General features: G+C 56.0%; 1 protein-coding gene across 3 annotated transcripts in view; it reads right to left on the bottom strand.

Moving 5' to 3' along the window:
- gripap1 (GRIP1 associated protein 1) overlaps positions 1-13872 on the bottom strand; it is a 96866-nt gene that overhangs the window by 39005 nt on the left and 43989 nt on the right. For all 3 annotated transcript variants that reach the window (XM_031906869.1, XM_031906868.1, NM_001171524.1), the window contains 2 exon segments: positions 6101-6200; positions 2050-2177 (listed from right to left, as the gene is read on the bottom strand). In XM_031906869.1, coding sequence (XP_031762729.1) covers positions 2050-2177; positions 6101-6200 — 228 coding nt within the window.

Here is a 13872-nt window from a genome sequence, read left to right on the forward strand (position 1 = left end):
GATGGCGCTGCCAGGGAGGTACCAGTGTGAGCCATAACAAGGCTGGAGAGATGGCGCTGCCAGGGGAGGTACCAGTGTGAGCCCATAACAAGGCTGGCGCTGCCAGGGGAGATACCATATTGCCGATGGACTGGGCACTGCCCATGTTACAAGAACACTGGGCACTGGTCCTGATCTGCTGGAGCCAGTGTGAGCCCATAACAAGGCTGGAGAGATGGCGCTGCCAGGGGTGGTACCAGTGTGAGCCCATAACAAGGCTGGAGAGATGGCGCTGCCAGGGGAGGTACCAGTGTGAGCCCATAACAAGGCTGGAGAGATGGCGCTGCCAGGGGAGGTACCAGTGTGAGCCCATAACAAGGCTGGAGAGATAGCGCTACCAGGGGAGGTACCAGTGTGAGCCCATAACAAGGCTGGAGAGATAGCGCTACCAGGGGAGGTACCAGTGTGAGCCCATAACAAGGCTGGAGAGATGGCGCTGCCAGGGGAGGTACCAGTGTGAGCCCATAACAAGGCTGGAGAGATGGCGCTGCCAGGGGAGGTTCCAGTGTGAGCCCATAACAAGGCTGGAGAGATGGCGCTGCCAGGGGAGGTACCAGTGTGAGCCCATAACAAGGCTGGAGAGATGGCGCTGCCAGGGGAGGTACCAGTGTGAGCCCATAACAAGGCTGGAGAGATGGCGCTGCCAGGGGAGGTACCAGTGTGAGCCCATAACAAGGCTGGAGAGATGGCGCTGCCAGGGGAGGTACCAGTGTGAGCCCATAACAAGGCTGGAGAGATGGCGCTGCCAGGGGAGGTACCAGTGTGAGCCCATAACAAGGCTGGAGAGATGGCGCTGCCAGGGGAGGTACCAGTGTGAGCCCATAACAAGGCTGGAGAGATGGCGCTGCCAGGGGAGGTACCAGTGTGAGCCCATAACAAGGCTGGAGAGATGGCGCTGCCAGGGGAGGTACCAGTGTGAGCCCATAACAAGGCTGGAGAGATGGCGCTGCCAGGGGAGGTACCAGTGTGAGCCCATAACAAGGCTGGAGAGATGGCGCTGCCAGGGGAGGTACCAGTGTGAGCCCATAACAAGGCTGGAGAGATGGCGCTGCCAGGGGAGGTACCAGTGTGAGCCCATAACAAGGCTGGAGAGATGGCGCTGCCAGGGGTGGTACCAGTGTGAGCCCATAACAAGGCTGGAGAGATGGCGCTGCCAGGGGAGGTACCAGTGTGAGCCCATAACAAGGCTGGAGAGATGGCGCTGCCAGGGGAGGTACCAGTGTGAGCCCATAACAAGGCTGGAGAGATGGCGCTGCCAGGGGTGGTACCAGTGTGAGCCCATAACAAGGCTGGAGAGATGGCGCTGCCAGGGGAGGTACCAGTGTGAGCCCATAACAAGGCTGGAGAGATGGCGCTGCCAGGGAGGTACCAGTGTGAGCCCATAACAAGGCTGGAGAGATGGCGCTGCCAGGGGTGGTACCAGTGTGAGCCCATAACAAGGCTGGAGAGATGGCGCTGCCAGGGGAGGTACCAGTGTGAGCCCATAACAAGGCTGGAGAGATGGCGCTGCCAGGGGAGGTACCAGTGTGAGCCCATAACAAGGCTGGAGAGATGGCGCTGCCAGGGGAGGTACCAGTGTGAGCCCATAACAAGGCTGGAGAGATGGCGCTGCCAGGGGAGGTACCAGTGTGAGCCCATAACAAGGCTGGAGAGATGGCGCTGCCAGGGGTGGTACCAGTGTGAGCCCATAACAAGGCTGGAGAGATGGCGCTGCCAGGGGAGGTACCAGTGTGAGCCCATAACAAGGCTGGAGAGATGGCGCTGCCGGGGGAGGTACCAGTGTGAGCCCATAACAAGGCTGGAGAGATGGCGCTGCCAGGGGAGGTACCAGTGTGAGCCCATAACAAGGCTGGCGCTGCCGGGGGAGATACCATATTGCCGATGGACTGGGCACTGCCCATGTTACAAGAACACTGGGCACTGGTCCTGATCTGCTGGAGCCGCCCCGGTATATGGACTCCTTTTGCCCTATTTACCCCCGTTAGGTGAGTTGATACCCGGTCTCCTTACCTTAGAGCCACTGGGGGTTGAATTCTCCTTCATGATCTCTCTGTAACTGAAGGAGGAGATGCTGCTGCTGTCGCCAGTCTGTGCCCGACTCGGGGAGCTGATCTCTGCCAACACGAGCTCCTCCAGCCCTGCGCCAACAGGACAGATCCTTAGCCCCCCAAATCTGCCCCCTACTGTTAGCTCCCCAAATCTGCCCCCTACTGTTAGCCCCCCAAATCTGCCCTCTACAGTTAGCCCCCCAAATCTGCCCCCTACTGTTAGCCCCCCAAATCTGCCCTCTACTGTTAGCCCCCCAAATCTGCCCTCTACAGTTAGCCCCCCAAATCTGCCCCCTACTGTTAGCCCCCCAAATCTCCCCCCTACTGTTAGCCCCCCAAATCTGCCCTCTACAGTTAGCCCCCCAAATCTGCCCCCTACTGTTAGCCCCCCAAATCTGCCCCCTACTGTTAGCCCCCCAAATCTGCCCTCTACTGTTAGCCCCCCAAATCTGCCCTCTACAGTTAGCCCCCAAATCTGCCCCCTACTGTTAGCCCCCCAAATCTGCCCCCTACTGTTAGCCCCCCAAATCTGCCCTCTACAGTTAGCCCCCCAAATCTGCCCCCTACTGTTAGCCCCCCAAATCTGCCCCCTACTGTTAGCCCCCCAAATCTGCCCTCTACAGTTAGCCCCCCAAATCTGCCCCCTACTGTTAGCCCCCCAAATCTCCCCCCTACTGTTAGCCCCCCAAATCTGCCCTCTACAGTTAGCCCCCCAAATCTGCCCCCTACTGTTAGCCCCCCAAATCTGCCCCCTACTGTTAGCCCCCCAAATCTGCCCTCTACTGTTAGCCCCCCAAATCTGCCCTCTACAGTTAGCCCCCCAAATCTGCCCCCTACTGTTAGCCCCCCAAATCTGCCCCCTACTGTTAGCCCCCAAATCTGCCCTCTACAGTTAGCCCCCCAAATCTGCCCCCTACTGTTAGCCCCCCAAATCTGCCTTCTACAGTTAGCCCCCCAAATCTGCCCCCTACTGTTAGCCCCCCAAATCTGCCCCCTACTGTTAGCCCCCCAAATCTGCCCTCTACAGTTAGCCCCCCAAATCTGCCCTCTACAGTTAGCTTCCCAAATCTGCCCCCTACTGTTAGCCCCCCAAATTTGCCCATAACTGTTGGCCCCCCCAAATCTGCCCCCAACTGTTAGCCCCCCAAATCTGCCCCCAACTGTTAGCCCCCCAAATCAGCCCATAACTGTTAGCCCCCCAAATCTGCCCCTACTGTAGCACCCCAAGAGGGGGTGAGAGAGGGGGGGGACAGAGAGACAGACTGGGATCTAGCAGGGGGGGACAGAGAGACAGACTGGGATCTAGTGGGGGGGGGGGGGGATTGGGGGGGGCGGACAACGACAGAGAGACAGACTGGGATCTAGTGGGGGAGGGGCAGAGAGACAGACTGGGATCTAGCAGGGGGGCTGAGAGATAGACTGGGATCTAGTAGGGGGGGGGCTGGGAGACAGACTGGGATCTAGTGGGGGGGGGGGACGACGACAGAGAGACAGACTGGGATCTAGTGGGGGACGACGACAGAGAGACAGACTGGGATCTAGGGGGGGGCTGAGAGACAGACTGGGATCTAGTGGGGGTGGGCTGAGAGACAGACTGGGATCTAGCAGGGGGGCTGAGAGATAGACTGGGATCTAGTAGGGGGGGGGGCTGGGAGACAGACTGGGATATAGTGGGGGGGGGGGGGGGGGGACGACGACGACAGAGAGACAGACTGGGATCTAGTGGGGGACGACGACAGAGAGACAGACTGGGATCTAGTGGGGGGGGGGGCTGAGAGACAGACTGGGATCTAGTGGCGGGGGGGGGGGGGGGGCTGAGAGACAGACTGGGATCTAGTGGGGGGGGGGGGGGGGCTGAGAGACAGACTGGGATCTAGTGGGGGGGGGGGGGCTGAGAGACAGACTGGGATCTGGGGGGGGGTTGAGAGACAGACTGGGATCTAGTGGGGGGCTGAGAGACAGACTGGGATCTAGTGTGTGTGTGTGGGGGGGGGGGCTGAGAGACAGACTGGAATCTAGTGGGGGGGCCTGAGAGACAGACTGGGATCTAGTGGGGGGGGGGGGGGGGGGGGGGGGGGGGCTGAGAGACAGACTGGGATCTGGGGGGGGGGGGGGACTGAGAGACAGACTGGGATCTAGTGTGTGTGGGGGGGGGGGGGGCTGAGAGACAGACTGGGATCTAGTGGGGGGGGGCCTGAGAGACAGACTGGGATCTAGTGGGGGGCTGAGACACAGACTGGGATCTAGTGGGGGGGGGGGGGGGGGGGGGGGGATCTAGTGTGTGTGTGTGGGGGGAGGGGGCTGAGAGACAGACTGGAATCTAGTGGGGGGGCCTGAGAGAAAGACTGGGATCTAGTGGGGGGGGGGGGGGGGGGGGGGGGCTGAGAGACAGACTGGGATCTGGGGGGGGGACTGAGAGACAGACTGGGATCTAGTGTGTGTGGGGGGGGGGGGCTGAGAGACAGACTGGGATCTAGTGGGGGGGGGGGGGGGCTGAGAGACAGACTGGGATCTAGTGTGTGTGTGGGGGGGGGGGGGCTGAGAGACAGACTGGGATCTAGTGTGTGTGTGTGGGGGCTGAGAGACAGACTGGGATCTAGTGGGGGGGGGGAGCTGAGAGACAGACTGGGATCTAGTGTGGGGGGGGAGGGGGCTGAGAGACAGACTGGGATCTAGTGGGGGGCCTGAGAGACAGACTGGGATCTAGTGGGGGGGGGGGGGGGGGGGGGCGCTGAGAGACAGACTGGGATCTAGTGGGGGGGGGGGGGGCTGAGAGACAGACTGGGACCTAGTGTGGGGGGGGGGGGGGGGGGGCTGAGAGACAGACTGGGATCTAGTGGGGGGGCCCTGAGAGACAGACTGGGATCTAGTGTGTGTGTGTGTGTGTGTGTGTGGGGGGGGCTGAGAGACAGACTGGGATCTAGTGGGGGGGGGGGGGGGGCTGAGAGACAGACTGGGACCTAGTGTGGGGGGGGGGGGGGGCTGAGAGACAGACTGGGATCTAGTGGGGGGGGGGGGGTCGGCTGAGAGACAGACTGGGATCTAGTGGGGGGGGGGGGGGGGGCTGACTGGGGATTCTCCTGCAGCTCAGCGTGTTGCTCTCTGGCAGTGAAAGGGTGCCCCGCCCACCTCCTGACTCATCTCATTAATTATTAATGCCCCTGCTTAAAATGGATGGGCTTATTGCCCCCAGTGGGAGTGAGGGGGGGGGGTGTCTGTGTAATTGGAACAGTCTAATCCTCCTGTGCTGGGGGGGGCACAACTATTTCCCTTACCTACCCCCCCAGTATAACTACCCCCACCCTTACACTCACCTACCCCCCCAGTATAACTACCCCCACCCCTCAGCCTTACACTCACCTACCCCCCCAGTATAACTACCCCCATCCCTCAGCCTTACACTCACCTACCCCCCCCCAGTATAACTACCCCCACCCCTCAGCCTTACACTCACCTACCCCCCCAGTATAACTACCCCCACCCCTCAGCCTTACACTCACCTACCCCCCCCAGTATAACTACCCCCACCCCTCAGCCTTACACTCACCTACCCCCCCAGTATAACTACCCCCATCCCTCAGCCTTACACTCACCTACACCCCCAGTTATAACTACCCCCATCCCTCAGCCTTACACTCACCTACCCCCCCAGTATAACTACCCCCATCCCTCAGCCTTACACTCACCTACCCCCCCCAGTTTAACTACCCCCACCCCTCAGCCTTACACTCACCTACCCCCCCAGTATAACTACCCCCACCCCTCAGCCTTACACTCACCTACCCCCCCCAGTATAACTACCCCCATCCCTCAGCCTTACACTCACCTACCCCCCCCAGTATAACTACCCCCATCCCTCAGCCTTACACTCACCTACCCCCCAGTATAACCCCATCTCTGGGGGTGAGAGGGCTGCTGGGAAGGAACATGTGACTGACATTGGGCATAAAGTGACTGCTGGGCTAATATACGGGTTACACACAAGTCCGAGGGGCCACAGAGATGTCTCTCACCTGTTCGGGTTTTGCTGTTCGTGAGAATCTCCTGCAGTCTCTCCTGCAGTTTCTCCGCTCTCTTCCTTTCCAAATGCAACTGCCGCTTTAGGTCTTTTAGCTGCGAGAGAGTGAGAGACAGTTGGAGAGAGAGAGTGTGAGTGAGAGAGAGACAGCGGGTGAGAGAGTGAAACAGTGGGAGAGAGAGTGAGACAGTTGGAGAGAGAGAGTGAGAGAGGGAGTGTGAGAGATAGTGAGAGAGAGAGTGAGAGAGATAGTGAGAGAGAGAGTGAGAGAGATAGTGAGAGAGAGAGTGAGAGAGATAGTGAGAGAGACAGCGGGAGAGAGAGAGTGAGTGCAAGCCAATAAGGAACCATCTAAGGACAGTCTCTAACCAACAGCACCACATAACCCAGAGCTGAAACAGCCCATTATTCCATACAGAACCAGTACAAACGGATCCTTAGAAAGATAAAAACAAAAGGGAATCTTAACTGGAAGATACTCTGCTAGAGAACTCATAATGGGCGAAATAGAACCACATGGGGACACGGCCCAACAGAACTCATTCTGGGAGATAGGGAACCACGTGGGGACCCAGCCCAACAGAACTCATTCTGGGACATAGGGAACCACATGGGGACCCGACCCAAGAGAACTCATTCTGGGAGATAGGGAACCACATGGGGACCCGACCCAAGAGAACTCATTCTGGGAGATAGGGAACCACATGGGGACCCGACCCAAGAGAACTCATTCTGGGAGATAGGGAACCACATGGGGACCCGACCCAAGAGAACTCATTCTGGGAGATAGGGAACCACATGGGGACCCGACCCAACAGAACTCATTCTGGGAGATAGGGAACCACATGGGGACCCAGCCCAACAGAACTCATTCTGGGAGATAGGGAACCACGTGGGGACCCGACCCAAGAGAACTTATTCTGGGAGATAGGGAACCACATGGGGACCCGACCCAAGAGAACTTATTCTGAGAGATAGGGAACCAAATGGGGACCCGACCCAATAGAACTCATTCTGGGAGATAGGGAACCACATGGGGACCCGACCCAACAGAACTCATTCTGGGAGATAGGGAACCACGTGGGGACCCAGCCCAACAGAACTCATTCTGGGAGATAGGGAACCACATGGGGACCCGACCCAAGAGAACTCATTCTGGGAGATAGGGAACCACATGGGGACCTGACCCAAGAGAACTCATTCTGGGAGATAGGGAACCACATGGGGACCCAGCCCAACAGAACTCATTCTGGGAGATAGGGAACCACATGGGGACACGGCCCAACAGAACTCATTCTGGGAGATAGGGAACCACGTGGGGACCCAGCCCAACAGAACTCATTCTGGGAGATAGGGAACCACATGGGGACACGGCCCAACAGAACTCATTCTGGGAGATAGGGAACCACGTGGGGACCCAGCCCAACAGAACTCATTCTGGGAGATAGGGAACCACATGGGGACCCGACCCAAGAGAACTCATTCTGGGAGATAGGGAACCACATGGGGACCCGACCCAAGAGAACTCATTCTGAGAGATAGGGAACCACATGGGGACCCAGCCCAACAGAACTCATTCTGGGAGATAGGGAACCACGTGGGGACCCGACCCAAGAGAACTTATTCTGGGAGATAGGGAACCACATGGGGACCCGACCCAAGAGAACTTATTCTGAGAGATAGGGAACCAAATGGGGACCCGACCCAATAGAACTCATTCTGGGAGATAGGCAACCACATGGGGACCCGACCCAAGAGAACTCATTCTGGGAGATAGGGAACCACATGGGGACCCGACCCAAGAGAACTCATTCTGGGAGATAGGGAACCACATGGGGACCCAACCCAAGAGAACTCATTCTGGGAGATAGGGAACCACATGGGGACCCGACCCAAGAGAACTTATTCTGAGAGATAGGGAACCACATGGGGACCCGACCCAATAGAACTCATTCTGGGAGATAGGGAACCACATGGGGACCCGACCCAATAGAACTCATTCTGGGAGATACAGAACCACATGGGGACCCGACCCAAGAGAACTTATTCTGGGAGATACAGAACCACATGGGGACCCGACCCAAGAGAACTTATTCTGGGAGATACAGAACCACATGGGGACCCGACCCAAGAGAACTTATTCTGGGAGATACAGAACCACATGGGGACCCGACCCAAGAGAACTTATTCTGAGAGATAGGGAACCACATGGGGACCCGACCCAAGAGAACTTATTCTGAGAGATAGGGAACCACATGGGGACCCGACCCAAGAGAACTTATTCTGAGAGATAGGGAACCACATGGGGACCCGACCCAAGAGAACTTATTCTGGGGGATAGGGAACCGCATGGGGACCCGACCCAAGAGAACTTATTCTGGGAGATAGGGAACCACATGGGGACCCGACCCAAGAGAACTCATTCTGGGAGATAGGGAACCACATGGGGACCCGACCCAATAGAACTTATTCTGGGAGATAGGGAACCACATGGGGACCCGACCCAATAGAACTTATTCTGGGAGATAGGGAACCACATGGGACCCAGCCCAATAGAACTTATTCTGAGAGATAGGGAACCACATGGGGACCCAGCCCAAGAGAATTAATTCTGGGAGATAGGGAACCACATGGGGACCCAGCCCAAGAGAACTTATTCTGGGAGATAGGGAACCACATGGGGACCCGACCCAAGAGAACTCATTCTGGGAGATAGGGAACCACATGGGGACCCGACCCAAGAGAACTCATTCTGGGAGATAGGGAACCACATGGGGACCCGACCCAAGAGAACTTATTCTGAGAGATAGGGAACCACATGGGGACCCGACCCAATAGAACTCATTCTGGGAGATAGGGAACCACATGGGGACCCGACCCAACAGAACTCATTCTGGGAGATAGGGAACCACATGGGGACCCGACCCAAGAGAACTTATTCTGAGAGATAGGGAACCACATGGGGACCCGAACCAATAGAACTCATTCTGGGAGATAGGGAACCACATGGGGACCCGACCCCATAGAACTCATTCTGGGAGATAGGGAACCACATGGGGACCCAATAGAACTCATTCTGGGAGATACAGAACCACATGGGGACCCGACCCAAGAGAACTTATTCTGGGAGATACAGAACCACATGGGGACCCGACCCAAGAGAACTTATTCTGGGAGATACAGAACCACATGGGGACCCGACCCAAGACAACTTATTCTGGGAGATACAGAACCACATGGGGACCCGACCCAAGAGAACTTATTCTGAGAGATAGGGAACCACATGGGGACCCGACCCAAGAGAACTTATTCTGAGAGATAGGGAACCACATGGGGACCCGACCCAAGAGAACTTATTCTGAGAGATAGGGAACAACATGGGGACCCGACCCAAGAGAACTTATTCTGGGGGATAGGGAACCACAAGGGGACCCGACCCAAGAGAACTTATTCTGAGAGATAGGGAACCACATGGGGACCCGACCCAAGAGAACTCATTCTGGGAGATAGGGAACCACATGGGGACCCGACCCAAGAGAACTTATTCTGAGAGATAGGGAACCACATGGGGACCCGACCCAATAGAACTCATTCTGGGAGATAGGGAACCACATGGGGACCCGACACAATAGAACTCATTCTGGGAGATACAGAACCACATGGGGACCCGACCCAGGAGAACTTATTCTGGGGGATAGGGAACCACATGGGGACCCGACCCAAGAGAACTCATTCTGGGAGATAGGGAACCACATGGGGACCCGACCCAAGAGAACTTATTCTGAGAGATAGGGAACCACATGGGGACCCGACCCAAGAGAACTTATTCTGGGGGATAGGGAACAACATGGGGACCCGACCCAAGAGAACTTATTCTGGGAGATAGGGAACCACATGAGGACCCGACCCAAGAGAACTCATTCTGGGAGATAGGGAACCACATGGGGACCCGACCCAATAGAACTTATTCTGGGAGATAGGGAACCACATGGGACCAAGCCCAATAGAACTTATTCTGAGAGATAGGGAACCACATGGGGACCCAGCCCAAGAGAATTAATTCTGGGAGATAGGGAACCACATGGGGACCTGACCCAAGAGAACTCATTCTGGGAGATAGGGAACCACATGGGGACCCGACCCAAGAGAACTTATTCTGAGAGATAGGGAACCACATGGGGACCCGACCCAAGAGAACTTATTCTGAGAGATAGGGAACCACATGGGGACCCGACCCAAGAGAACTTATTCTGGGGGATAGGGAACCACAAGGGGACCCGACCCAAGAGAACTTATTCTGGGAGATAGGGAACCACATGGGGACCCGACCAAAGAGAACTCATTCTGGGAGATAGGGAACCACATGGGGACCCGACCCAAGAGAACTTATTCTGAGAGATAGGGAACCACATGGGGACCCGACCCAAGAGAACTTATTCTGGGGGATAGGGAACCACATGGGGACCCGACCCAAGAGAACTCATTCTGGGAGATACAGAACCACATGGGGACCCGACCCAAGAGAACTCATTCTGGGAGATAGGGAACCACATGGGGACCCGACCCAAGAGAACTTATTCTGTGAGATACAGAACCTCATGGGGACCTGACCCAAGAGAACTCATTCTGGGAGATAGGGAACCACATGGGACCCGACCCAAGAGAACTTATTCTGAGAGATACAGAACCACATGGGGACCCGACCCAAGATAACTTATTCTGAGAGATACAGAACCGCATGGGGACCCGACCCAAGAGAACTCATTCTGGGAGATAGGGAACCACATGGGGACCCGACCCAAGAGAACTTATTCTGGGAGATACAGAACCACATGGGGACCCGACCCAAGAGAACTCATTCTGGGAGATAGGGAACCACATGGGGACCCGACCCAAGAGAACTCATTCTGGGAGATAGGGAACCACATGGGGACCCGACCCAAGAGAACTTATTCTGGGAGATAGGGAACCGCATGGGGACTCGACCCAAGAGAACTCATTCTGGGAGATAGGGAACCACATGGGGAACCGACCCAAGAGAACTTATTCTAGGAGATAGGGAACCACATGGGGACCCGACCCAAGAGAACTCATTCTGGGAGATAGGGAACCACATGGAGACCCGACCCAAAAGAACTCATTCTGGGAGATAGGGAACCACATGGGGACCCGACCCAAGAGATCTTATTCTGTGAGATACAGAACCGCATGGGGACCCGACCCAAGAGAACTTATTCTGGGAGATACAGAACCACATGGGGACCCGACCCAAGAGAACTTATTCTGGGAGATACAGAACCACATGGGGACCCGACCAAAGAGAACTCATTCTGGGAGATACAGAACCACATGGGGACCCGACCCAAGAGAACTCATTCTGGGAGATAGGGAACCGCATGGGGACCCGACCCAAGAGAACTTATTCTGTGAGATACAGAACCTCATGGGGACCCGACCCAAGAGAACTCATTCTGGGAGATACAGAACCACATGGGGACCCGACCCAAGAGAACTTATTCTGGGAGATAGGGAACCGCATGGGGACCCGACCCAAGAGAACTTATTCTGTGAGATACAGAACCTCATGGGGACCCGACCCAAGAGAACTGATTCTGGGAGATAGGGAACCACATGGGGACCCGACCCAAGAGAACTCATTCTGGGAGATAGGGAACCACATGGGGACCCGACCCAAGAGAACTCATTCTGGGAGATAGGGAACCACATGGGGACCCGACCCAATAGAACTCATTCTGGGAGATAGGGAACCACATGGGACCCGACCCAAGAGAATTAATTCTGGGAGATAGGGAACCACATGGGGACCTGACCCAAGAGAACTCATTCTGGGAGATAGGGAACCACATGGGACCCGACCCAAGAGATCTTATTCTGAGAGATACAGAACCACATGGGGACCCGACCGAAGAGAATTAATTCTGGGAGATAGGGAACCACATGGGGACCTGACCCAAGAGAACTCATTCTGGGAGATAGGGAACCACATGGGACCCGACCCAAGAGAACTTATTCTGAGAGATACAGAACCACATGGGGACCCGACCCAAGATAACTTATTCTGAGAGATACAGAACCGCATGGGGACCCGACCCAAGATAACTTATTCTGAGAGATACAGAACCGCATGGGGACCCGACCCAAGAGAACTCATTCTGGGAGATAGGGAACCACATGGGGACCCGACCCAAGAGAACTTATTCTGGGAGATACAGAACCACATGGGGACCCGACCCAAGAGAACTCATTCTGGGAGATAGGGAACCACATGGGGACCCGACCCAAGAGAACTTATTCTAGGAGATAGGGAACCACATGGGGACCCGACCCAAGAGAACTCATTCCGGGAGATAGGGAACCACATGGAGACCCGACCCAAAAGAACTCATTCTGGGAGATAGGGAACCGCATGGGGACCCGACCCAAGAGATCTTATTCTGTGAGATACAGAACCGCATGGGGACCCGACCCAAGAGAACTTATTCTGGGAGATACAGAACCACATGGGGACCCGACCCAAGAGAACTTATTCTGGGAGATACAGAACCACATGGGGACCCGACCCAAGAGAACTCATTCTGGGAGATACAGAACCACATGGGGACCCGACCCAAGAGAACTCATTCTGGGAGATAGGGAACCACATGGGGAACCGACCCAAGAGAACTTATTCTAGGAGATAGGGAACCACATGGGGACCCGACCCAAGAGAACTCATTCTGGGAGATAGGGAACCACATGGAGACCCGACCCAAAAGAACTCATTCTGGGAGATAGGGAACCGCATGGGGACCCGACCCAAGAGATCTTATTCTGTGAGATACAGAACCGCATGGGGAGCCGACCCAAGAGAACTTATTCTGGGAGATACAGAACAACATGGGGACCCGACCCAAGAGAACTTATTCTGGGAGATACAGAACCACATGGGGACCCGACCCAAGAGAACTCATTCTGGGAGATACAGAACCACATGGGGACCCGATCCAAGAGAACTCATTCTGGGAGATAGGGAACCGCATGGGGACCCGACCCAAGAGAACTTATTCTGTGAGATACAGAACCTCATGGGGACCCGACCCAAGAGAACTCATTCTGGGAGATACAGAACCACATGGGGACCCGACCCAAGAGAACTCATTCTGGGAGATAGGGAACCACATGGGGACCCGACCCAAGAGAACTTATTCTGTGAGATACAGAACCGCATGGGGACCCGACCCAAGAGAACTGATTCTGGGAGATAGGGAACCACATGGGGACCCGACCCAAGAGAACTTATTCTGTGAGATAAAGAACCGTATGGGGACCCGACCCAAGAGAACTGATTCTGGGAGATAGGGAACCACATGGGGACCCGACCCAAGAGAACTTATTCTGCGAGATACAGAACCGCATGGGGACCCGACCCAAGAGAACTTATTCTGTGAGATAGGGAACCACATGGGGACCAAACCCAAGAGAACTTATTCTGCGAGATACAGAACCACATGGGGACCCGACCCAAGAGAACTTATTCTGGGAGATACAGAACCACATGGGGACCCGAACCAAGAGAACTCATTCTGGGAGATACAGAACCACATGGGGACCCAGCCCAAGAGAACTCATTCTGGGAGATACGGAACCGCATGGGGACCCGACCCAAGAGAACATATTCTGGGAGATAGGGAACCGCATGGGGACCCGACCCAAGAGAACATATTCTGGGAGATAGGGAACCGCATGGGGACCCGACCCAAGAGAACT

The sequence above is a fragment of the Xenopus tropicalis genome, chromosome 8 (assembly GCF_000004195.4).
Source record: "Xenopus tropicalis strain Nigerian chromosome 8, UCB_Xtro_10.0, whole genome shotgun sequence".
Classification (NCBI taxonomy): domain Eukaryota; kingdom Metazoa; phylum Chordata; class Amphibia; order Anura; family Pipidae; genus Xenopus; species Xenopus tropicalis.